The 26,977-nt window shown below is 34.8% G+C and overlaps 2 protein-coding genes across 2 annotated transcripts; one reads left to right on the top strand and one right to left on the bottom strand.

Annotated features, from left to right (window-relative positions):
- Window positions 1–199: 199 nt before the first annotated feature.
- LOC132197870 (uncharacterized) lies at window positions 200–3,899 on the top strand. The gene is made up of 16 exons (XM_059621462.1): window positions 200–251; window positions 316–364; window positions 424–488; window positions 548–656; window positions 719–785; window positions 936–1,045; window positions 1,111–1,163; window positions 1,222–1,294; window positions 1,344–1,399; window positions 1,476–1,511; window positions 1,568–1,649; window positions 1,709–1,879; window positions 1,928–2,203; window positions 2,417–2,490; window positions 2,545–2,647; window positions 2,696–3,899. Exons 4-16 carry the CDS (start codon window positions 590–592, stop codon window positions 3,013–3,015), a joined length of 1,488 nt encoding a protein of 495 aa, XP_059477445.1. The 5' UTR covers window positions 200–251; window positions 316–364; window positions 424–488; window positions 548–589; the 3' UTR covers window positions 3,016–3,899.
- Window positions 3,787–26,929, bottom strand: LOC132197881 (uncharacterized). Its single transcript, XM_059621474.1, has 5 exons — window positions 26,234–26,929; window positions 18,650–18,901; window positions 6,849–7,025; window positions 5,567–5,671; window positions 3,787–4,871 (listed from the first exon to the last, which is right to left on the bottom strand). The coding sequence occupies exons 1-5, from the start codon at window positions 26,753–26,755 to the stop codon at window positions 4,647–4,649; spliced, it is 1,281 nt and encodes a 426-aa protein (XP_059477457.1). The 5' UTR covers window positions 26,756–26,929; the 3' UTR covers window positions 3,787–4,646.
- Between the last annotated feature and the right edge of the window lie 48 nt (window positions 26,930–26,977).

The raw sequence follows: 26,977 nt of genomic DNA, 5'->3' as shown, positions 1-26,977 counted from the left end.
TGAAGAACAATGGATCATAATTTTGTATGAATTCCACCTAGAGTGTCATCATTCAATTTGAAAAATCATGTTTCGTATATTTGCAATAATTCGCAAAAAAATAAATTATAAAGCAATAGTTCTTACTGACTTCTTAAATTTTATCGTGAAGAAAAGACTTAAGTAATCTTAATTTGTGTCAATAGATCTTTAACGATGGTGAAAATAATTGCAAACAACCAGTATGTGAACCTATTACCTGCTATCTGGACGTACAATTTTCTTTTTACAACAAACTAATCTGTTCTTATCAAAATTGAACTTTTTTCATGCCAGTTGAAGAGACTGGAGTCAATCGGAGAAAACGCTACTTTGAAATTGATCAGTGAGAATATTGTTACAAGGGGAATGAAATGATTGTGATGTGCTTTATGATTTAAAAAGGACCCCAACTTCTAGGACGTTGGGGCAAGTCTTGCAGTGTTTACTACCTGATTCCAAAAATAACTGTGGGCTATTTTTTATAAATTTTTTGCATAATTATTTTTGTTTTCTTTTTTTACTGAAGGCCACGTGGAAAGGAGCTATTGACTATTGCTGTTCCTTAGGAATGAGATTGCTGACCATTTACTCTTACGAAAAACAGTATTCTTTGGGGAAAGTTTTCGACGATCAAAGTAAAAATTCACATAATAATTTATTATTAAGGTATTTTTGCATATATGGTTTTGATCCAAAGGCAAATTAACTATTGAAAATAAATTCTGGACCTCCGGAACTGATCTCAATTGCCAAGGAAAATTTAGGTAATTTTGCTCATTTTCAGCATTATGTGCGATTAATAACGCAGTGCGATAAATGACACAACCATAAAAAAAAATAGTTCAATTTTTCCATTCTAATTATAATAGAAATCACAGCAGATTTTTCACCAAATAAAAACCAAATTTCTCCAGATGGTGTTCAAATGAAATTAAAGACTACATTAAAACGAATCTACTATGGCAAAAAGGGCAGCCTGGCATGAATAACTCATGCATTTACATTCAAAACGATAATTTGCGTGGTACACATCTTTATTTTTATTATTATCATTTTCCCATTCATCGCGTCATTATTTTTTCTTTGAAGGTCCTCTTCTAGGCACTAACGATTGCAAAGTTGAATTACACTTCATTTGCGAGGTTTGAAAAATTCAGCTATTCACAATTTTAAAATTAATGAATTGTAATACAATTTTAGTCAAGAACTCCCGCAAATACATATTTTGAATCAGTTGTAAATGAGTGTCAAGAAGTTAACCGAGTGAGCAACCGTATGAAAAAAAATTTGTAAAATGATATCTTCTTACAATTGAAATTTAGATGAGGTGCTTTCCTTTAAAAATGAATCAATCAACAAATTTTCATATAGAATGAAAGTGAGTTATGGTTTTCGTGCATTATAAAAGATAAAAAATGTTGATAAATTGATTACAATAATTGCGTATACACTAGTGTTTCATAGCTTGCATTTTTGAGATAATGGCATTGGTAATAATATCCTCGATATGCGAATTGGAAATTTTTAATTATTACTATTAATTAAGTTTTACGATAATCACAAATTTTGGATTGACACCGTCATTCAGTACATCTCTGGGACGTCTATCGATACTTCCAATGAATTAAGTAAAATATGCATCCAACTGCGAAGTATATCAAAAAATTAAAATCCATAATTGTTGCAGAATTGAAAGAAAAAATTTCAAAAGCAATATTTAACTTAACGGACGAAAGCAAAACCTTGGATGAAACAAAGAAATTCATGAGCTGGCTTGGCTTCTATACACATACTTTTGAGGAATATCAATACCTCACCAAAAGAGAAGCTCTTGAAAATTTTGCTAAATGCCAAAACAGTGAGATTTAATGAAAAATCAGTTCATTATATTTCTTGTTATCTTCAGTCCAAAAGAGGGGCGAGGAGTGCGTCTATGCATATGAATTTTACTCGTGCCTTTTCAATAATTCTCAATTCTTGCAAGATATTTGGAAATTTGATGGTATTGTTGTGCAAAATATTGACAATTACCTCCTCTGGGGTTACAAAAAGGGAGAACTTATGAGCCAAAAGCCTACTGACATCTTTCCAATCAGTTCTGAACTTCTGAGCCTCAAATGTTTTTTTAAAGATTTGAAGGAAAATGACGAAAGAGATGCACGAAGTTACTGCTCCGCTTTGCGTTAGTATCATTCTTCAGATCAATTATTTTCATAAAAAAAATGTATTAAACTACAATTTTTAACAATAATGAAACAAAAATAAGTAATTAAATTTCTCGTATTTTAATTTTTAAATTTTGGCATAACTTAATACAAAATTCTTAATGATTTTAGATTTTGAAATTGTGTGCTTGTTTGCAAAAATTTTGAATTAATTGTTTTGATTTCCACAGTCTATTACAATACATTTATCACCAATGATACAAGATCATTCACCTTTTTCTTACCATGGATCAATAATAAAAGAGTAGTATATTCAATACAAAATTATGTTTTAATTAACGTTTAATTTCGTTTGCAGTTCCCATTGGAGAATGGTTTCAAAAAATGTCACCAAGTCAGGGGGACACCGCTCATAGCCGCATCTGTTGAAGAATTCAACAAAACTTTCATTTTCTTAAATGGTAGTAACAATCTACTGAATATTTATTTTACTTAACTAATCTGGGCAGGAACAAAGAACAATCTGCTTTGGAATGAGGCATACGTCGATGAAAATGGAAAACTGTGGTGGTGCGGCTTTGAATCGCTGAAGGTGCCTGTCCCACTTGATTCTGGCACCGACATAATTGCGGATTTCCCTTTCTACTTGGTGTCTCTAGCGAGTCCTAGACCAAATTTGCATGCTATTTATCTGGACTCGAATATTTCTATTCCTCAATTGTTTTGTCAGATTCCCAAGAGCGTAGCAAATAAGTGTCTTAAATATCCGCAATATTTCACAAATTATACTTATTATGAGCTGCCACTACCTGAAGATATATATGATTGAATATTTCATGTTCATATTAATTTTTATTATTAATATTAACCAATTTTTTTTTAAATATCAAATCGCTAAGTTAATGCATAAAATAATTATTTTGTAGAGTAATGGTATATTACTGATTTTTGTTACATTTTTTGATGTGCATTTATTTTGCTAAATTAAATTGTGATTTTAGTTTTGTATTAGCAATGGATGAATTTTAGCGACGGTAAATGAGAGCCAAAATGATCAGTTTTGGGTCATTTGACGGAAAATTATCCTCAATAACGACGAGAAATTTAATTTATTGCTCTCTCTATTGGATACTTAAATCCTCATTGCTAGAATAAGCAGCTATAAATGGGTTTTTCTGGATTAATTTCATCAGAAATCGCGTCCAAAAGCTCCTTATTTTGCTTCAAATTTATTGACGGTTCTCATTATAAAATATTCGAAAATATTCTAGTAAAAGATCAATTTTTTAGTTTACACTCAAGTTTTATTTTATTATTTTATTGGCTTACATATTGTTAATTATATTTAACTTCATTAATCATTGCACAGCACAATGCATGCGTGCATGAAGATAAATTTTCTGTGTGGATATGTAGGGGCTCTATAATTATGTTTACAGTAGGGGCGAATATATTTACACTGATGGATGTTTGTTGTTCATATGCGCAAAACAAAGTTTTCTAATTTTCATGTATATCAAACGCACAAAACTTAAACGTAAGCAATTACAAAATAATGAGCAATAATCTTGAACCGTAATTAATAAATTTGTAAGGTGCGTGATATTCAACATTTTGTTTGAATTTTATTTACAATTTATGTTTCAATGAAGTTCATTTCAAGGCACTCCATTGGCAGCCGTAAATAATAAAAGGCACCAGTATATTTTACAACCTTCGAACTATATAATCAATCTCAATTGACGATAAAGCGCTAAGTTCGCTTTTTGCACCCGCAAAGTGCTATAATACGTTTGACAGATTTATGAGAATTTATGACACACTAGGTTTAGGTAACGTTCTGCGATTCTGCAGGGAGCAGAGCAAACAAACAAATGACTGCAACTTTTTGTCCACATTTCTCTGCACGCGTTTTTTACACAGGAAAAAGCAGCCCGGTTGAATGGCTCCTCTAGATATAATTTTTATTCTTGAATCCCTAAAGAGGAAAAAATTTCATGACTGAAATCAAAATCTCTTGATCAAAAACATTCGCAATCCTGTTGTAAGGGTTTGAACAGAAATTCTTCCGCCAAAAGCATTTTAAACTTTTAAGGGAAATGTTGTCGCCTAGATATTCTTAAATATATGTATTTATTTAATTTCCTAGGTGAGAATATTTAATAAACTAAAAACCCCATTGAAACCTTGTATATTATGAAAATAAAATTTCAATGACCTTTAAAGGGGAACCTTGATAATTTCCTATTCCTATTTCATCCCTCAATAGTCCAAACTCCGATTTTTTCAATCCCAAACTTGATTTCAGTCAATAAGTTTTTCTACTTGAAGAATAAAATGTAAAAACCGATACTAGAGATAACCTATAACTACGTGCCTTTTTTTCTCTCATCACTTTCCGAGTAGGCAAATGTTTTTCTTCGACTCTTTCGAAACCAGCTCGAAAAGTTCTGTAAATTTTTACAAACGACTGTGTTCGATAACTGCCGACGTCTGGCCGGTGGACACGGAGCTTTTGCGGGACGCGGACTGGCTGCTCTGTCGTTGGTGTCTTTCGATTGTGTGTGATATGAAGTCCTCAGCAATGACCCGGTCGAGGCCTGTGTACGACTGCTCCAGCTCCTCGTCAGTGAAGGCGTTCGCCGGTCGTTGCCTTTTGGCGGCCAACACGGCCAATCGCTCCTCCTGCAAAAACAGGCCCGGACGTTAGAATGATTGATTCGGTGCAAATAAACGTGAAATAAAATGAGTGAAGAGGAAATGGATTGGAAATCAATGTCGACGCTTGATTTACGACGAAGCTTAATAGACGGAACTAATGTTTACTTTAGCCGAGGGGATAATCTTCATCAAGGATATCAAGTGATCGCAGACAAAGTATGAAAATACAAACAAGGCATAAAGCCCTTTGTGTCTATTTCGATCACAATCCGCGTGTGTATGCAACCGGCTTGGTAGCTACGTGACGCGTGTTGCGTACCTCACCAGGCTACTCCCAAAGGTTGCTATCGAGATTTCACATTATGGCCAAAAATGGAATGGCGGAAATCCTTTGACATAGAAAATATAATTTCGATACATTATTCCGGCAGAAAAATAAGTATGTACATATCAAAATGTACATATCACGGATGGAATTCTCATTTAAGGAGAGATATTAATTTTACAGACTCTAAAAATGCGAGGGCGATTTCGATCCAATTGATAAATCTGGCCTAGGCTAACTATCATGCCATTTAAATGATTAATAACATTTTCCTATAGAACAATTTAATCCACCATCCAGTTAAGGCTCTTAAGTAACCCTTTCTATTTTCATGCTGATTTATTTTCCCGATTTTTAGCGTCACTATGGAAACAAGAGGAAAAAAATGGCAAACCTCTTTTGGGTCCTTCTCAATGGTGACGTCTGGGGAGAGCGAGTGGTGCGAGAGGGCGTCGCCGTTGGTGGATCCGCTTCTTTTGTGCCGGCTGTGGCGCCGCTCCTGCAAAATCCACAAACGCAGCAATTAGTAGAAGCGCGCTTTGATCTCTCTATTCGCAAACAGTGAGAGAGGTGCGCGCGTAACCAAAATCGGGGCCAGGCTTTTCGAGATTAGATCATGAATGGCAGCCAAAGGAGAATACAGAGTGTTTGTTGTGCATGTCGTTAATACACCCTCCCTGCCTCCCGACACACAGGGTTAAATTCACGCACAAACTGTCAAAGCCTTGCCTTTAATGATTTCCACGTGTCTCAATCAGATTTCACAAAGTGCTCTTTGCCTAATGAAGTTTGATCAATTGTTTAGCAAGCAACTAATTAGATTAAGTTGATGAATTGGAATAATTTAAATCTGGCACTTCTAAGATGGTAGTAATATTTAAGAAATTTCAAATGGAAATTTTTCGCAATTTTTGTTACATTAAAAATGCTATTTTAAATAAAAAGCCAATCGATGAAAAACTTGTGAAATCCAGAAATTATACGTAATTAATATTTTAAACGTATTGTTGATCTCAAAATGAAAATTAGTTGGCTTTTTTGGAAGTTCAATAAAACTTAAATGGGCAAGGATATTACGAGAAACGTTTGTAGGATAGGAAGTTAAGTTAAAAGACTACGCTAGACATACATATATACACCATAATAGTCCATATAAATTCAAACTCCCACAGGCAATTGTACTAAAGTGACCGCATTTAACTTTTTAATCAAATTATTATACTACTATCAACATGAAAGCAGAGATGAAGCTCAAAGCTTTGGTGTATTCACACGACCAAAAGCAGAAGAAACTTTTTATAGCTTGCGGAAATTAAAACGAGGCTTTAAATTAAATTGTGTAATTTGTGCCAGGAAATATTAATTTATAAAATATTTCGCATTCAATGAGTACTAAATTTTTCATTTTTTTTTTTTTAGAAATAATGTAACACAAATTGTGAAGTTCTCTGATAAGAAAATCTTCTATCTTAACCTATTTTCCCCTTCAGATTTTGTAGAAAGGGAAGCAAAATTATGCACCGAGGGAGCAATTTTGAGCGGCACCGAAAGCCATCGGACCATTTAAACCCTTGATCTTTGGCATAAGTGGTGATTTAAGTGGCAGGTCCATTAACGCACATTTACGATCGGGGGAAATTGCCATAAATAGAGTGAGTGAAGGATTTTGAACTCACGCGTCTGTCGATGGGCATCGTCATGTTGGCGGCGTGCAGCATGCAGGGCGGTGGCGGCCCCATGGGGTGCGGCAGCATGTAGGGTGGCACTACCATGGGTGGCGGTGGCATGTGCAGGGGCACGATGTGCGGAGGTATGGAGCCGCCGTAAATAGAGCCGCCAGATGGAGGAGACATCTGAAAAAACGAGGACAAAAGGCTCAATTTGGCATCAGCAGGCAACTTATTTGCGTGAGTGCTGCGCTGTCTGTCGTCAGCTCTATTTCGCTTTTTGCAAAACCTGTGGGTGCCAAAAATTTATTTCCCTCACAAAACAAAACCTGCTTGGAATGAAAATCCACACAGAAAGGTAACTGATTTTTTTTAGATAAATGGTAAAAAAAAAGTGATAAAATCAATATAAGAGATTCTCGGAAAATTTTCTCTTATTTAATAAATATTTGGCATAATAGCTGATATTTATTATTAACTCAAGAAGCTATATAATCAAAATTCATGAGCATAGAAATAGTATTATCAATGTAGGGGCGTTTATAATATTAGATTTTGTTATCTCTTCAAAATTACCATGCGCCAAGGATTTAAAAATGTTCCTGATAAAGAAAGATAAACTATTGCGGACTTGTATTTAATGAATGAAAATCTTTTTTTTTTTGACAAAAATATCCACAAACACAGCTGGCTCAACACAACTCGAGCTGAACTTGCTTTCAGTTCAACAAAAGTTGCTGCACTGAAATTGATTAAAATTACAAAATGAATCTTATTAATTTTTGTTTCAAATGCTTTGATAATTCTTACGTTCTATTCCAAGATCGCCACATGCAATATTTTTCTTTTACAAAATAGATTGTGAATTGTTTGACATTTTTTTTCTTACTCTATCGAATTTTACCTTTTTTCAGTTTTCTTGCGTTAAAAGTTTGAATAAAAACATATATGAAAGCCTGTATGTCTCCTTTTTGCTGGCGCAAACTATATTCGCTGCAAGATTATGCACGACGCGGCAAAAAGTTTAGTTTTATTGAGGCTGATTTATTGCAAAAAGTTATAATATTTTACTACACACTCCATACAGGGCAAAGCCGAGGCGCATAATGTCCTTTTTATGGCCGAGAATTGTATCGGTACGTTTTTTTATTCTTTTTGTTTTTTCGTGCCAGCATTTCATCCTTTTTTTTCAGCCGCTTTCGGCGAAACACGAACTCTGTGCCAAACGAAATTGATTCAGAAATGCCGTTGCGATCCATTTGCATTGGAAATTTGTTGATGTCCGTGCAGCCATTTGAAAGTACACTTTTCCAGGGTTGCGATTCCGCCCGTGGGGATGAGATGGCCACGAATATTTAATCACCCCTGCCTGCCGGGACTGCGCAACTTAATCATCTCACAGAGAGATGAAAACGCAGCCCAGCCGGATTTCATGAATAGTCCTGAGCTTTTTGCTTTGCTAAATAAACACGTTAATTCTGCACACTTATCTGTACATCCCCGCTGACGGCCTGATAAAATATACACCCCTTTTTGCGGCTTAACACTTTTTGCAAACAGTTTGTGCGCGATTACATTTGGGCATCTGTTGGGCATATAATCAAATCTAGACGGGCGCGTGGTTTATTTTGTTTGGTCTTCATCAGAAAGGAAAAGCCATGAAATTGAATTTTAATAATCAAAAGAACTTTTCGGAACTTTTGAAATAATTCATGTGTATTTTCATGCTAATTATTTTTTAATTGATGAATTTAATTTTCGTTATTCTTTATATAGTTTTATCGTTTTCCACTCTGGAAAAAGTTTGTTCATTTACAATCTTTATTACATTTTGATAAAATTAGGATCATTAACTGTCCAGATCTAAATTTTGGCACTTTCATCAAGCTTAAATTTAATTCCTGATTGAAAACTAAAATTCTCTATGATTGAAAAGAAATTTCTTTTCAAAATTGAAATCTTAACAGAAATTTAAATCGTGTATTACAATTTTTATTCCTTATTTTAAATTATTCTCACGAATATCCAGCTGGTAAAACAACCCCTTAAAATTTAGGCAATCATTTTTTATTCTATTAAACTAACACATGCCTCAATAGTATGAACACTCCTCATAGTCAATCATCAACCATTGAAAAATAAATAAACCTGAAAAAATAAAAAAATAAACCAGTTTGTATTGTAAATTCAATAATTGCAATTCAATAATTATACCATTAAATACCTTTATGAATTTAAATTCCTGAAAAATTCATGTTTATGCACATATTTGCCAAAAAATTGTGAGCAAAACTATGCATAATTATTGTTTCTAATTTGTTCAATTGTTACTTTTGGCGGAGTAAAAATACTGAATTCACTGTTATCCAAATAATAATTATTCCAATCGCGTGTTTTCGTTGGACTATGGCCATAAATTTTCGCAAACGGTAGGAAATATTTTTCGCAATAACAGACAAACGTGTCCAAAAAAAAGTGATTTCACCATTCTGAAAGTACGCGACAACTTCTGTGCCGCAAGTCGTACGTGCTAAAATTAAATCCGCAGTGTCCAGCTGAAAATACAAAAATTTTCCCTCACTAAAACAAAAAAAGCAAAACGTTCCAGTCTGCCTCGCAACAAAACTCGGCTTTTTAATAAAAAAGTTGGCTTTTTCAGATGAAATGCTTCTTTTTCCTCACAATATTTTTCGATTTGAGAATTTCTATGCAAACGACTGGAAGAGAGGGAAATGAATTTGCTGCGGACAATGCAATTCACAGAATGTGTCTGTTGAGGATAAAAAATAAGAAAGAAGGGGTTGTGCAAATAAACCATCGACAATAAAGCTAGGGAAAAAGTGGTCCATAAAAAGTTAGTCGCCTGCTACACTCGCCGACCATAATGTAATCTGCGTTGGGTCTCTCTTTATTTTTCTCTCTTCTCACTTTCTGACCTTGAATCGCATCGATTCGATGGATGCTGTGCCCCTTGATGATGATCTTACACCCAAGGAATGCAATTTCGCTCAAAACACGCCCATCGTTGTGAGATCGGCAAATAGTTTTACTACGCCTGCATGTTAATTTTCGGCTTAGAGATAAATTCAAAGAATTTTTGTGTGTGTGTCTGTCTCTCTCTCTCTCCGTCAAGGGAAATGCGTATTAATCGAAATATTTGCGGCGCAATTTCCGACGGAGCGTTGCAAGTTATATAATGCAGAGAAAGATGAAAAAGGAAATATTTGTCTTGTCGTAAAAGCTTTGCAGAAAGAAGTAGAAGTACTTTACAAGTTTATTAGCTTAAAGGTTTAAAGAGCATCAGTTAGTCAAATATAAAAGACACTCAAAGACTCTGTCTCATTTTTGTTTATTTTGAACATTTAAAAGTATGCATATCAAAATTGCCCTTAAATTCGAGTAAATTTTCACTTGAGTGTTTCTATTTATATTGAGATGTTGAAAGGCTAAAAAACAATGGAAGACCCCATATATCATATAAAAAATCAATTAAATTATTATGTTGGTTAAAAAATGAATTATTTTTACAACTTTATTATGAAAATAACTGTAAAAACAGAGGTGTAATTATAGACAAAAAAACTGAATATGTACTTCGCTTTTTGCTCCAGATTAAATTACACCAAATTCATGTTCTCTAAGAAATCCTAAACAATCGTGAAATATTAAAGCCCCACCGGGCGATTTTCTCGTCCAGCAGATTCTCCTCCCATCCGAGAGAAGCGTAGGATAAATTAATGGGAAAGTTGTGTTCTTGCTGGGTTTAGCAGAAGATCGTTTCTGCCGCTCTGCAATCCATGTAAATTATTTCGCACAAGCTGTCGCAACTCCGCTCGCCTGAAAATTCTCAGGAGAAATTTTCTGGCGTGAAAATCGTAGTGCCCTTTTTCAACAGGTTTTGTGCCCAAAACGTGGGAAACGCCGTGCTTTACCACTGCGCGTAAAAGCAGAGATGAAAAAGAAATGCATTTTTTATAATATAGCCCAACAAAAAATTCCAGCTAGAAATAGAGCGTTGTTGTGTTTGTAACCGTAACGTAAAATTGCGAGACCTCCCTTTGTGGCCGCTTTGAATCTGTATTGGAATTCATAATTATCAAATTAAACATGTTATTGGTGACGCAATCGTGAATATATTTGCTTTCAAATGAATCCCTTTGGTGTCATTGGAGCCAATTTAATGGACGCACTCTTGTTTTGCTTGATTACCCAGAGCATTGCTGACAGTTTCAATAGATTATTCTGTTTTCACACAATTTTAACGAATAGGTCAGAGGTTAATCTAACAATAACATTATCATTCAGCCTAATGCCTAATAAAAGCGGAGCAAAGTAAAATCTAGGTTAGCATTAACTATTAGAAATATTTATGAATGAATTATTTGAATATCAGTAGTATTGTCCATCAACGCAATTTTTTAATTGCATATTTTAAATTCGTGTTTAATAAAATTAGTCATCAAATGCAATGAACAAACTTGCAAACTTTTTAAGTTAATAAATTGTCTTTTTGTTCAACAAGTTAACGAACTATAATAAATACATATATACTAAATCAAATCAAAAACTAACATGACTTACATGAGATTTTAGTCAGCATCAGCGATGAAAAAAATAGTCTATATTGTAGCATTTTAAAACTATTAATTGGAAATGTACTAATATTACAAATAATTGGGCCCAAATTGAGTTTTAAGAATCAGATAAAATTACCCATTTCCCATTTCACATATTTTTTCCCTAATAGGGGAACATTTATAAGATTATTGATCATACTTCTATAAACCCTTAACTTCTCTGGAGCTATTTCACTTATTAGCCGTTTTTAGCCTCAATCTAACTATTTATCACCTGTTTAAAGTAAAAATTAAAAATGTCTCCCAGATAGGCTTCTCGTTTCACCAAATCTAAAAATCGCAAATTTTATTAATACAAAATATACAATACTTATTACTGATACATTATTTTGCTTTATTAGATAAGCATTCAATGTATTTAAATTGTATGGCTTGAGTGATGATTGTTAAGAATAACCAATAAAATATATTTGATAAAAATTGATGGATATTATTGATGATCCATAAGAGGTAAGAAAATAAAACCTCATTTTCATTCCTATGTTTATCCAGTAAAAAAAATATTATTTTTTCATTATAAAAATATTAACATGAATAAAACTATTGTTTGAAAGCGATATGCAGATTGTAGATGGTGAATCAGTGCCACCTAATTGCACTTAATTAAGGTCTACCCTGTGCTGCTCGTAAAATTAGATTAACAGTGTGTGTGGTGTTTCCACTTGCGTAACTCAAGACGTTCTGCAGGCAAAGGAGAGAATTAATCCCCGCGGGACCAGCCAAAGAGCGAACGCACGCGGAAAAAGTAAAAGTGCGTATAAACGCTGCCGGGCTCGAGAAGACCCCACACAAAATGCGAACCACGGAGAGGAGTTTAAGAATTTCCACTTAATTTGTGGGAGACTCCTCTAAGCTCTTAACAGGTAATTCGCTCTGCGAATAAACACCAAAGTTTATGAAAGTTGTCTCTGGGTGGTTTTACTCGTTTGGGGAATTTACAGAGTCGTCAATGAGAATCACTCCAATCTGAACAACCTGCTGCTGCGTTTTCGATTATTCGCATCCCACTGGGGTATGATTCCTTCATGGGACAAGTTTTTTTGCTGCGGTCGGATTTTTATCTCCTCTCGTCTTCGAATTGAGCTGCTTTTACAGCTTTCCTCACTGGATTTGTGTAAATGACTCTCACTTTTGGATCGAGCGTGCGAAAGTCTCGCCTTTTATTGTCGCCAGATTTGGATCGAAATAATTTCACGCTTGAAACAATAAAATCTTGCTAGAGAGCAGCAGTGTTTATGCAAATGAGCTGTATAATTCATGTAGTGTTTGCAACTGTTGTAAATTTGCTGTTTCTCACAAGTATCGGATGTGCCATAGTAAAGGAACTTGTTTTATTTTTTCTCTGATATTTCTGAAATAAAAAATTTGCAAGAAGTAGCTGAGAGTTGAGCTTCATGTTAAGCTTTCCATTTATTGCGATTTACATTAAATTTGAAAAGCAGAGACGAATTGGAACTATCTAGTTCAAATTATTTACTGCTTTTCCTTTTCAGCCAATAAAAATAAGTTAAACCAAGTTGCAAAAATATTCATTATTTATAGTATACAAAGAAATAAACCAATATTTTTATAAAAAATAATTCACTACTTAAAATTATTTTTTAAATTAAATTTTTTTTTTAGTTTTTAAAATTATAACAACAAGTCTAATAAAGAACGTGTAAATATATATTTTTCAAGGCGCGATTTTGAAAGAAAAAAATGCATTTTTTTATTTAAAATTTTTAAATCCAAAAAGAAAAGGATTTTTAATGTAATTTTGAAAAATATTATCATGTTTTGTTGAAAAGTTCATGTTAGATGTTTGATTTACAGTCTTGACCTATAATTAAAGGGGAGATAAGTTGGTAACAGCTGGGGTTATATTCTCGTAGATTTTTAACTATGTATAATGGGCTTTTCATTTTTTTTTTATTAAATAAGAATAATGAAACAGTCATGAAACAATAAATTATAAAGTCAAAAGTACTTTATCAGCGATATATTTTCTTCAGACAAAAGTAACTTTTTGTAGACGTCTACCTACAGATGTGTCTTATTCTTTTGACGAATCAGCCAACTTTTTTCAATATAAAGTAAGTGTGCTACTTTCCACAAGCGAGAGAGCAAACAAACGAGAATGATGAGCAGAAACACGGAAAAAATGAATCTAGAACAAAATCAATGAAATCGATACCGTCGACTCTTGTAAAAAAGAAAACAAAAGAAACGGTTTCTTCAATCAGGGAGAAGACGAACGAAAGAAATAAAGAAAGAAATCATCTTGCTCTACCTACAATAGAGTGAAAGCTTTGCATTTTATTTTGAACGAGAAACAAGCAATTGATTGAAACTTTTTGCGCGATGCCTCAAATGTCGGCCGATGACCGCGACACATAAAATTGTGTCAACTCTATTGTTTTGTTATGCAGCCCGCGTTCGACGTTCGACGCCCACCTGATGAAATGTCTCCGAATTCAACCCGTGCTCCTCAGTTGCGCAACTAGGCTGAAACTAAAACATACACACACGTACGTTGCTCACAATTAGTGTGTATAATAGCCGTGCGCGCACAACCGCCTAACTCACACTCTGCACGGACGCGAATTAATGAAACCGCCAATTAGAAACGGAAGCACCGACGTGCGGCGTTATATAATGTGTGCTGGCAAAAGCTGCAAAATTGGCTAAGCACGGATAATTTCTCTACCAGGCATTTAATTAGTTTCAAGCTTTATTTTATTAAATTCTCAACTCTATCAAAGAGAAATATTTATCCATATTTATTAACAGATGATAATATAATTTTCCTAATTCAATAAAATTCAAAATCCCCATCTTAAAAGCCAAAAAGGAAATTCAAAGCTTAAAAAACAAATTTTAAATACTGAAAATAATTTCCTAGGTAGCGCAGCAATTTTTTGATCTTTTTTAAATTTCAAAATATTAATAATAAATGGGATGCTTTGAAATGGAACTTCATGATATGTAATTATAAAATACCTTTCTATATATATCAAAATTGTACATAAATTTGATTTTCATTATTTTATGTGGCATTGAAGTTGGTAATAATTCATTATTTTCTAACATTTTAATCGTGAAGAAAAAACCATCAAATATTATTTAGGCATATTTATCCGAAAATTAAAAACATTTAATCTACATCTCATATTTTCTGGCTGAATTGCACCGCTAATAGTTATTTATTAATTCAAGGCTTTCCCAATAAAATATCAACTAAAAAAGCACTTGAGTTTCCATTTGGCTTTTTTAACAGCTGGCCTTCGAAATATTGAAAATGTTTATGTCCCGCTTCCTCAAACTGCACCACAAGTCCTTGATCTCTATGCCCAGAATAAATTCCAACCAGGCGAGTAAGAGAGGTGCCATTTATTAAATCACGATCGATCTGTGAATTACGTCCAATGAAAAGCACACGCCTTGTTAGGCAGGCGTTGCCCGCCGACGTGTCAGAAATTCGGTCCAGCTAGGGAATTAATTTTCTTTCGACTTTCGATTTCGTGCCCTTGGAGGCGCCGCACGAGAGATTTGCAAATTGAGTCGTGCAGAGCGCCGAAAAACGCTTCCAATTAGCGCTTTCGAAATGAGATGCCCAGCCGAACGTGAAAATTTAATTGATAAATAGAGTAGAGCATGTGCATATAGATTACACACAGACCCATAGAGAGCAATTATTCATATTCCATTCGATAAGTTGCGCACCAGCCCGGAAATGATTATTTCTGTTCCTGGTTTGTTAAGATTTGCAAAGATTGTTTCATTGAAAGCAAAAAACTTTTTGTCTCGTTTAATCATAAATAAATTTCAGATTAATCTTATCTAATTATTTTTTAATTTGCAATTCATGCTCTCTCCACGTAAATTAAATTAGTCTTAAAAATTAAATTTTTTTAAATTTTGCAATCAAATTTGAATATTTGTTTTCATCTCACATGGTTCATTTCTAAATTTTAATCTCGAAATTTTAAAGCCACTTGCGAAATTGAACAAACATTCCCTCGCTTGCACCTAGTTGAAAATTTCCCATCTCCTCTCTCAGCTTCGCCGTTCCATTTACCCAGTGAGTGAAAGACCAACTGCAGTTCGGTAAAATGCACACAATCACAACCCCTTTGAGAGAGTGAGTGGACGGATGATGAATCAATATCATGAGCGAGCAGTCCATTATCGCAAATGCAATTCGCAGAAGCCAAAGAAGCTTTTATTTGACGAAATCGAGCGGAAAATACAAATATACTGTTGGCTGCGGTAACTCGAGATGCTCTCAATTCATCATCATTTTTCTCGACCTTTCAACATTGCTAAGACATCTCGTGCCCTTTCTTTATCATATTCCTTTATGTTGGGAAAAGGAAAATGCAAATCGAATTTTAAAGTGGCGTCGGCTGCGTGGGATGACGAATGTAATCAATCAACCAAACATAAAGATATTTTTAGAGAAAAACCCGTCAGGATTTTTTAGTAAAATAATTTTCAGGAGTGTCAAGTATTGTATGTATGCTGCATTGTGCGTAAAAGCATCTGCCACCTTTTTTATTCGGGCGGAAAGAAACTTCGGAACACACACAGAGTGCTGCGTTATTAAAAATGAAACTAAAAGCAGCAGAGAGATGGAGCGGTGGCCCTTTGGCAAAAAGTTATCTTTACTCGGAACATCACTTTTAGCATCTTGCATCTGACGGCAAAATGGATTTTCCCGCGTTTTTTTGCCATATTTGCGTATGTACCTACCAAAGTGGAGAGTTTTGGGACCTAAATTTATTTTGCTTCTCACAAAACAGCGTAAAAGAAATGTTGGACGTGGTTTTTATTCTTTTTATTTGAACAGTCTTCCTTCCTTTTTGGACACATATAAATAAAGTTAAAAATAATGATATGCCCATAAAAATCAAAATGCTTTTAAAAAGGACCTTGAACGTTGACTTAATTATGAACTCTTGACCAGTTTTTAGGTGTTACTTGCTTCGTAATTTTAGATATTTTAGTGAGTTTCAAGTTACCAAAAAATTTTAAATATTATTTCAAATGAAAATATTATGAAACCAGGAAATTTGAAAATGCAAAATTTAGGGAACTTCAATTTTTACACTTCATTTCTTCCAAAGCTTTGAAATTGAGTTTTATTAGGCGTTTTCCTATTATTGAACGGTTTTGTTGACCATTAATTTTATTTAAGGCGGCCCAAAAATTATCAACGTGTTCAAGAAGAATAAATAATATTATATGTATATTATTCCTTCTCTTGATAGGAGGAGACGATATGAAAAAATTTGTAAGTCTAGTGTATTTTTTTAACATAAAAAATGAATGCATAATTAAATACTCATTTTCATTTAATATTTTCTTTTTATCATCTCTGAACTTTCCACGCATATCGGAGCAAAGCGTGATCTTGAAAACAACTTACTGAGGCGCGTAACCCGACGATTCAGCAACAACTGGCTCTGTTTATATCCCTTTGGGTTCGGGCGAGTTCCCTTGACACCTGACACCGCATGCAAATATTCAATGTCAGAGATGAAAAAGGGCCGCCAGATCAAAAGCACGCACGTGTCCAATACAATTTCAAGGCAATGTCAACGGCTGATCGATTTTTACTGCGCCTCACTTCTGTCATGGAATGCAATATTGACACAGGGTGGGTTCATTTTCGAACTCAAACGTTTCAATAAAAAAGGCAACAGAAGGAAAATCTTGATTGAAAAAATGGTACTTCTATATTATTATTATTTTTTCTTTCCTGCAATATTAATAAAGATGAGAACATATAAAAAAGGATTGGATTAAATTTCATACACAATATCCTTTGATATTTTTTCCCAGAAATTGTTTTCAAGAATATCTAAATTCAACAAAAATTCAATAAAAAACTAATATAAAATAACTTTCTTCGTAATGGCCAAAGAGGTTAAAAATTTGGTATGTTTATTGCCATTTCCTGCTTAAAAATATGAATATTTTATGCTAATTAGGCGGAGTTTGGAGCTTTCACGGCCATTCGAGCGAGTAAGCCACAAATTAATCAAAGCACCGGCTGCAAATTCTAACGTGTGGTTTCACCTGTCTGATGATTAAATGGTCGTTGACCAAAATGTGTCTGAATTTTATGAATCGGTAGTGAAAGTGCGGCGGACCAGCTTGCCAAGAAAGTGAGTTGAGCACGTTTTCCTCGCCGACCTTTATATTTATTCCCGGCATGGCCCACCTGCTGCTGCTGACACGCCTGAATTACAAACAACGTATGCAGCTCATCAATTTGGTTTCTATTATATGCGCGATCACAAAGTACAAAGTCGAACCGAAAAACGATACGTGTGAAATTCGTTTGACTACCCAATCCATTTAGCGCCTCGGGAGAAATTTCCAAACTCCAATTTTAGTTTCAAAATTGTCATTAAATATGTAGGGCGCTCACTTCTCATTTCACCAAATATTATATTTTTTGTCTTTGATCAATATCTAGGGTATTAAAGCCGAATTAAAAGGCTTCAATGGTGAATAGAATGACCGTATGAAGTAATTTTTGATAAGATCAGTCAGTGAAATTTGAAAGTTAAATGTCAGTGTTACATACCAGGCTGCTTGCCACATAAATATTTCACTCGCACAATACTTGATTTTTAATCACTTTAATTGTGATGAATTTGAAACATATACTTTAAGTAATAAGAAGAATTTTGTAGACTGTTTCATATTTTGTTGTACTTAAAAACAAAAATTGTATTTACAAATTATGATACTACTGTAGTACATTTTTTATCTGAATATTGTTCAAATGTGTTTATATGGTTTTGATAACAATACTGCAATTTATCATAACTAGAATATTCAACTGTTGTCATTGTTTTATCGTTTAAAAAAACTACTGATTAAATTTTATGTTTATTAAGTGAATTTTTCAAAAACTTAGTCTTTTTATTATGTATTTACAAAATATAAATATATATTTATGTGCGTTTATATGTGATTTCTTCATATATTTCTAGTTATTTAAAGTCAAGAGTAAAACGTAGACTTTTCAGTGCAAATAACCTTTCAATTTTATTTGATTTTTCTTAATTTCGAATCAAGCCAATTTTTATGGAAATTTCTCTGACAAAGTAATTAACCGTATTATTCGTATTTGATTAAACTGTAAATATATTAATAAATTAATAAAAATTTTCTCACCGGACTTATCATGAACAGAGGTGGTCCCTGTTGTTGGCCGAGCCAGTTATTAATAAGTTTGTGCTTGTGCGGCACCGGAGGCGTGCAGGGCAGGGGTTGTTGAACGGCGGCGGCGGCACGTGCCCTGCGGTGTCTCGAAGTGCACAGGCCGGCGTCTTTCCTCCAGAGGGCGGCCGCGATTACGCACGACGTCGCCATCAGCCCTGATGTCAGCAAGAGACCCACGTTGGCAATCAGGGCGCCCCACGTGACCTGCGAACAATGATGCTTCTATTAAAACAAAAAGTAGCAATACGTCAATCGCAGGACTCCTCTCTCAACCAAATCCCCAAAGAGGCACACGCGGTTTTATTATAATGTCTGTGCTTAAAATACGTCACATGGCTGGTAAAATAAAAATTTTGATCTGTAATGTTAATTATCAAAGCAATTCTTTATTTAAAAAAAAAATACGTCTATCCCATAACTCTCGGATCTGCGTATAGTATTGCGGTTATCAAAAAATTATGCAGGACAAAACTTAACAAATTTTATGGAACCAATTTTCAGTCCGAATCCCTACAAGCTCCAGGCTTTCACCCAAAGTATTTAATTATTTAACTCGTTGCAAAAACTTTAAATGACCTCAGGATGTATGACTCAGGATATGTTTCTGTAACAAATTCTAGTTTTTTTTTTTGTAGCTTTTTCACTGCCAAAAAGTTTTTTTTATTTTTGAGTCTTCTATAAACGATATTTTTGAACTCTTTAAAGTTTTAATCTTTTTTGCAGCAATAAAAAAGTTTCTTTCCTTTGATTTTTTTTAAATCTACAAATAAAGTACAAAATAAAAAAAATATATAATATTAAAATCTATTTGATTTTCTTATTATAATAATTATCTATCTTCCCTATACATAAAGACGTATTCTTTACTTTTCGCCATCGCTCCATCAAGCTGAATTTCATTGAACGCTTGAACTGAGCAACCCCGAGCGCTTCAGGGCGTTCTCGTAATTAGTACGCGCCTCTTCTTTTTGCACCAGGGGACGAAGCTTATTAAACATAGCTCGCGTGAATGGAGGCACACAAAAAGCAGGGAGCAAAGACGCTGTGAATGGAAAAGGAGGAAAAATTTGCAAAAAAATGCACGAATAAAAGGCAGGGAGAAGGAAAGTTTTACTTGCAATCAGACGAAAATTTCATTAACTTTTACACAAATTAATAGTCTCTCAGTCTTTTGTATATGTGAATGATACAGAATAAAAAGGGATCTTTCCTTGCAGTTATTTGTGTGCGTGAAGAATGTGTTTTGGTTTATTTTGTTCATTCGGCACGGAAAGCACGGCGGATTACAATTATCAGATTGGAGAAGAGCATGCAGCGTAGAGAGAGATGGTTTTGATCGATCTTGTACTTTGGATGCATCAGACCTTAATCGCGATGCACGCAAGCCGTTCTACGTAATATGTGTTGAGCAACGAAAAGGTCGATTCCATTTGGAGGCTATGAGATAATTGCCGTTAATTATTTTAGAAGTCTATTACAAAATCGAACGAAAAAAAATGTGTCAGCGAGCAATTTGATCTAATTATCGTGAAATGAGACGGAAAAATATTCAAAAGATTTCACCTCTTTTCAGGACGAAGAGGAAATGAGAATCCCTGCAAAAGTCGTCATGAAAAGTTGCTGTCGTTTTTTGGTTTTATAGTCCGCGCTTTGAAATAAATTCTCTTTTTGGGGAAGTCTGTTACTCTAAGGCAATTTTCGCCGTTGCAAAAGGGAGAATAATTAAATCCAGCGGAGCACGAAATTCAGGGAACTTCTTTCAATTAAGCGACTTTGACGAATTTTCCAGTCTCTTTGGAAAACTTTTGCAATTATTTTTTCCCATTTCTTGGAAAGACAAAAAAAACATCAAAAATCGCTTTCTGAATATTAAAATAAAACTATTTTTAATTAAAAATTAATTATGCAGCATTCTGGCATACGAGGCGCCCAGATTTGCATATAATAAAAGCAGAAACAGCGGTGGAATGCATATTCATGTGTGTGTATTAGCGCGAATATGAGAGGTATGTGCACTGCAAGCTCATGTGAAACTTGTGGCTGCTACTTTCAACAGCTCCTTTCGCCACCCTCGCAGAGTTGGTGTTGCATAAATAAATCACAAACCTCTCTCTCAGAGATCAAACGCGGTTAGAGCATTATGAATGAGCTGTTTCGCTCGCAGTTTCCTTGTGTTTTTATGCAGTATTAAAACTTCAGTTACACAAATTGAACAATTTTGAATAGGAAGTTTCAAAAACAAACTCATCTCTAGAATTATTTTAAGCATTTCTTCCTTGTCGTCAACAGAACTTAATAAAGAACATCTTAACTTTTTGATTGAAAATGATTTTACAGCGTTTACTTCCTTGATGGAAATAGCTATCAGTTGGTGCCTGGGAACGTTCGCAATCTAGAATATGTCGGAATATGTCAAGTGTTTGCAGTTCCTTGAATTTTAATGAGAAGGAAACCGAGAATTGTTTTGAATACAACCACTCGGTTTGATGGAAATTGAGAACTTTCTTGATTCAAAAATGATTCCACTCAAATAAACTGGCAGGTTTCAACAATGACAACAAGAAATTAATCGCTACTTATAATTTATAATATATAATGTATGACGAGGTAAAATCATTTCCATTATGCTTTTGTCAACAGGAGTATGATTATGAGTGGAAATACTTGACTCTATTATTGATTATATATTCAAATTAATAATGTAATTTAATATATTGTAAACAATTTAAAGCTTGTGAATTTTAGCGGACTAATGTAATTAATGTTTTTCCCGAAGTAATTAATTAGATGAATGAAAATTTTGGATTATTCAAACATTTTTTTATGAACTTGATAGTTTTAGGAAATTCATTGGCATTTAATAAATTAAAATTATATTTCCTAATTAAAATCAAAATGTAAGTGTTAATTTGAGCTTCCTTATTTATTTATTTTATTTATTTATTCATTTTTTTTTTATGACAAATCTGCCATGTGCATTGTGCCCATTGTGGCAAAAAAAATCGTCTCAGAAATGACTATCAAAGACTGGAGTTTTGTCCTATTTAAAAGTCAATACGTGGAAACTTTTCACCTCCTTCAACGTTGATGAAATTATTTCTCTCTCCATTTTCCATCCACTTAAAATTCCTCGGCCCATTCAAGACCTTTCCGAATGAAAAAGCACATAAGCACCTTGAACGCCCGATAAGGAGAAGCGAAATTTGGTCTTGAACAAATTCCGGGGCACGCATCGATTTCTAATGCTGGGATTAAGAGTAAAAACGCAGCGAGGCCGCGGGGCGTGCTTTTTATACGCGCGCAGCCCATATGATTATCAAGTACTGACGCGCGGCCAAGCTTATTTCATTCTCCATTTACTTTCACGTTGTCCTCTTTACCATCAGTGCAGCGCAGCAGAGTGAAGAAGCAGAAAGGAGAAGAAAGTTTTGCTGCTGCTGAGGCTGCAGAATAAAGCGGAGGCATTATTGCCACTCGTTATTTCGAAGAGAAAATAGCCCGACGCGATTTTCGGTGTGCGCAAAAAGCGTGAAAGCGCAGAGGAAAAGCACCAAAGTGTTAATTCGGGGACCGATTCCTTTTTACGACGAATAAAATCGGAATGCGGTCCATATATGAGATGCTTGCTGGCCCCTTGAATGGCCCTGAACCCCCTCTGATGTTTCTCTTGCCTCAAACTTTTGGCCTTTTCGTAATTGAAAACAAAGGGTTTCTCTCTGCGAAAGGATTTGCGCAGGGATCAACCTGTAGGAGCAAAGGCCCCACTGCTTTTCGGGGAATTTTGAAGACGCTGCTGTTGCTCAACTTCTGCCCCTGCAAAGTGCTTGTTTGTTCATTCAATTAAGTTTCCGAAAGGGATGAAACAGGCTTGAGTTAATGACTTGACCATTGTTGCTTCATTCAAAAACAATTTACTAAATTGTTGTCAATTAATTAATAAAGCTTCTCTATTTCAAGTCAATAAACTGGTTGAAATAAACCATATACGTTTAAAATTTAAACTTACTTAACAAATCATTATTAAATGACATATTGATATCAAAATTATTTTTATACTTTTTATATTGATTTAATTTTCTAACATAATTTGTAAATATACAAAATTATTTACAAACTAACACTATTTAATATTTACTTTGCAATAAATTCATATATGTATCATAAAATCCTACTTTTAGATAATTGAAATTAGATAACCATACTTTTTACCCTAAAAGTGATTGAAACAAGGCACCATCCTGTTAAATAAATTTTAATTTTATGTTTCAAGCCTGTCATGCTTGTAATGCTTAAAATCAGTTAATGATTACAAAAAATCTGAAAATGAAAACAATAAATCCACTCATATCTTTAATCAATTCACCCAAGTCATCTTTCAGTGAATCTGATCAATGTCAATTATAATCTTGCATGGGAAATTTTCATAAAAACGTTGCCATGTTTCTGCAGATTTTATATGCCCACAAGAGTATTCAGGAAGAAAGCAATGCAATTTGCGAGTTTCTCTTGCAAAATGTTATCTTCTACACAAAGTTGTTCCCGCCGCACCCACAATCAGGTCAAAAACATTTTCCTCCTATCTATTTTCTTTCTCAGTCATTTTGAATAGGTTCACCATTCGTGCAATTCACTTATGTCACCAGTGCATCTTGAAATAAATGGATTTCAAACTCAGCGATAAGGGGATTTGCAGGATTACTCAGAGGACAGAGGAATACAATCCTCCCCGGGGAAAATTACCGAGTGCATATTTCACGCAAGCGTATGTATTTTCAACCCTGCTCAAATCTCGTCCTTTGTCTCCTCTCTTGTATAATTCACATAGCAAACCTTATAGTGGCTGATATTGAGCTTCACATAAATGCAAATGAAGGATGGATTATTCCTAGTGAAAACGTAAGCCTGGACTTTTGCCAAATTTAATTTTTTTTATCTCTAGTTAAGCTACAGAGAATTAAGAGGATTAAAAACTTCCAGTGAATTTAGTGAAACACTGCATGTATAGTTTAAAGCGTTTAGAGAGCGTGAAGCTGATGCCAATGCAATTTCTCGCCTATTCTAATTGCTGTTTTACAGAATGGAAATATTCCTGGAATGACATTTCTTTGGGCATTGTTACCAAAATTAGAAATTTGCTCAGCAAAAAAACTTAAAATGTGAAATTTTAATGGCAAAATTTTTCACATGAATGCATATTTTTCAAAAGAATAAAAGAATTGCAACTATTTAAGTGGGCTAAGTTGCAACACAGACAAAATCCAAACTTAATTTTTGGGAAAATGCATGCATGCATGCATGGTAGGCTTCTATTTTTCGTTGCATTAATTGGCGGAAGCGGTAGGTAGGAACTTCTCTCGTTATGTTACAATTTTGTTGGGAGGGTTTCTTGAACCCGAGAGCGGGAAAGCAGCGATTTGTTTACGTGCATGTTTACCGCAGTGTGACGCCCAACGGAAATTGTATGGAATGTATCTCCGGCTTATAAATAATTTCAGTGCACAATTGTGTGCATGAGCGTGTATATCCACGAACTAGAAAATTCGTCTGGCACATTTCTAATTGAATTGTTTGTGAACTTTTGACACACAAAAGACGAGCGACGTTTTCGTTGACAATGAGAGACAAAATCGTAATTTGGTGTAATAAGAAAAGCACGCACCCAAAACAAAACACAATGGCGCATTTTCATGGAACTGGAAAGCAAAGAGATTCCACATAATGGGCTTTTACTCTCGATGTGTGTACAAGGAGCTCAGACTACTCACATAAGGGCAAAAACTGCAGAACATATAAATACCAACAAACAAACATCTCGTCTTGATTCTGCAGACGAGCATTATTTATATATTTGCGATGTTGAGACGAGATGGAAACTTGCTCTCAACATCACAAAGGACGTATTATATTTTCTCAAGATGGAAAACTGAAATATTTCAAAAGCCCTAGCAGGCTTTTTCAATTATAATAAAATGCTCACAAAGAGGAGACGTACGATTTTCTAACTTTCATTTTCGTATTTTAATTCAAAGAGATGGAGAAGATCATCCGCGCCTTAGAGATGGAAACCGGATTCTGCTGGGAAAAGAGAGCGGCTGTCTGTTTTAAATAAAATTCCACATGCCACCGAGAGAGCAGAAAAAGCAGCTCGGACAAAAACAATCCAAGTGGTTTCATCTTCAACAATCCTGTTTATTCGATTCGAAACCGGTTGAACAGAATTGAATTTCGCTGATAAACAAAATCGTGCTCCATTAGATGAGAGGCAAAAGCAAACATTTGCAGCAGCAAAAGCTGCTTATAATGAAAATAAAGCAAACACGTGTACATGGCAAGATTTTGCGCAAAAGTAAATCACGCGAGACGGAAAATGCGAAATGAGAGACAAAGGCGGAAACTCTCCCGGGACTTTTCTGCAAGGGTTTGCGACGAAAAACGGAAGGAGGCCCTGCCCAAAATAATAACTGTCTTGTTTGTTATTACAGATAGAGATGCCCGCGTGTGTAGCGAGTGTAGCCGCCGGTCGAAAACGACAAGTTTTGGCCCAATATCGCCGCCAAGCCTAAAATAGCAGGGAAAGTTTTTCCTAGGCTCAGGGCTGTGCGTTTCATAATTGAGTGTGCCGCCGAAAAGATATGAAAGTTTTTGCTCCCCTGGGGCAGCGCACGTCGACCGACCAACGACCAAGTCCAGGAACTCTCCAGGCTTTTAACTCGGGCTTAAATATGCATATTTTCATCGCGTAATCGCCACCTCTGAATAAGTGAATGAATACATTAATTTGCAAATTGAGTGTCAAAATCAGGTTATAATGATCATAATAAAATTACTATATAAAATGAATTTTGTTCAATTTCAACCAAAAAAATTAGTTTTAGATAAAAATTTGCTATACAAACATTGGAAGTAAAGCGAAGTAAATGAAATTTTATCCAAAAATTAATTTTTTTGTTGATATTGATTTTTTTATACATATTACGATTCATAAAAATATTTAAATATTCCAGTGTAATAAAATTAACTTGAAGTGGTAAAAGCATGTTTCCAAAAGATTCTATTAAAAAGACTATTTATTTAATTTATTCAATCCATTAATTCAAATTAAAACGTAACGGTTTAAAGCGTCAAATATTATTTTATAAAAATGAAATCATTATCAGCTAGAATTTTCATTTATGATTTAAGATAATATAATTTATTCTGATTAATTATTTAATCATTTTATAATTTTATATATTTTCTAATAAATCAAACATCATATAATCAAGAGAGTTGTTATAAAATAAAAATATGCATATAAGTATCTGCCATGGAAATTAAAAAAAAAAAATGTGGCAATTTGATTCAACTATTGAAACATATAGAACTTTTAAGTCTTCAAATGTAATTTTAAAATAAAAATAATAAAAATACAATTTTAAATATTAAATAATAATAAAATAAAAAATAAAATAAAATAATAATATTAACATATTTATGCAAAAAAATTGAAATGTATTGTTATGCTGTATTTAATATTTTAATACATTTAAAATGTACCTGTAAAGCAGGTCTGTTTCCATCCCTCAAAAGGCCGGTGGCCGACAGAGCGATGACCAAACTGCAGGCGGCCAGGGCGATGGCACTGGTGGCGACGGTGACCACCGAGCTGCTGTGGTTGCTCTTGGACAGCAGCTTCCTCCGGCGCGACGCGAAGCCGGCCACTCCAGCCACCAGGCCAAAGACGCCGCCGATGAGAGCGGCCGCCGCCGAGGCACCGGCCAGCGACGCATCGTTCGACACGACGGCCCCGGCCCACGCCAGGATGACCCCTCCGAGGACCAACTGGCCGCCGGACACATACACCAAGCGTCGGTCCCGCGTGTCGATTTCCTGAACGTCCCGCGAAGACGTGCTCAGGGACATGGGGTTGTTGCTCTTCTCGTCCTTCATCTTGCAGTTCTCGGGGGTGGCAGGGGGTGAGGACATGAGGTCGTTGGCCCCAGGGTCGGAGGACATGACGCCAGTCAGGTGGCTGCTGTCCGTGTTGGTCAGCAAAGTCGCACTCGACGTCGTCGTCATTTTGTAAAAAGTTTGGAGTTGTTGGTTATAAAATAAAATCCTCTCTCTATATCACGAATGGACGCAATTAATTTTTCAGCACTGCATTTACGGAGCGGCACGACACACTTTAAACCGTTGAGTGCGCACGAGAGCGCTCGGTGTTCTCCATCACGTTCGCCGGCGATTACTGAGTCTTTCTTTCTTGCGCGGCGAACCTTCTTTCGTTTCTCCAAAGGTATG

The sequence above is a fragment of the Neocloeon triangulifer genome, unplaced genomic scaffold (assembly GCF_031216515.1).
Source record: "Neocloeon triangulifer isolate White Clay Creek 2 clone unplaced genomic scaffold, ASM3121651v1 ptg000001l, whole genome shotgun sequence".
NCBI classification, from domain to species: domain Eukaryota; kingdom Metazoa; phylum Arthropoda; class Insecta; order Ephemeroptera; family Baetidae; genus Neocloeon; species Neocloeon triangulifer.
Note: the sequence above shows the minus strand (reverse complement) of the source record. Positions and strands in the feature narration are given on the sequence as shown.

Excerpts from the sequence above, each read along its gene's own strand:
- LOC132197870 (XM_059621462.1), top strand. The coding sequence starts at position 590 with ATGAGATTGCTGACCATTTACTCTTACGAAAAACAGTATTCTTTGGGG. Across the intron at positions 1,512-1,567 it reads TTTTTGAGATAATGGCATTG|TTTTACGATAATCACAAATT; the intron begins GTAATAATATCC and ends CTATTAATTAAG. Across the intron at positions 2,204-2,416 it reads AAGTTACTGCTCCGCTTTGC|TCTATTACAATACATTTATC; the intron begins GTTAGTATCATT and ends TGATTTCCACAG.
- LOC132197881 (XM_059621474.1), bottom strand. The coding sequence starts at position 26,755 with ATGACGACGACGTCGAGTGCGACTTTGCTGACCAACACGGACAGCAGC. Across the intron at positions 18,902-26,233 it reads GAAACAGACCTGCTTTACAG|GTCACGTGGGGCGCCCTGAT; the intron begins GTACATTTTAAA and ends CATTGTTCGCAG. Across the intron at positions 4,872-5,566 it reads TTGAGAAGGACCCAAAAGAG|GAGGAGCGATTGGCCGTGTT; the intron begins GTTTGCCATTTT and ends CTGTTTTTGCAG.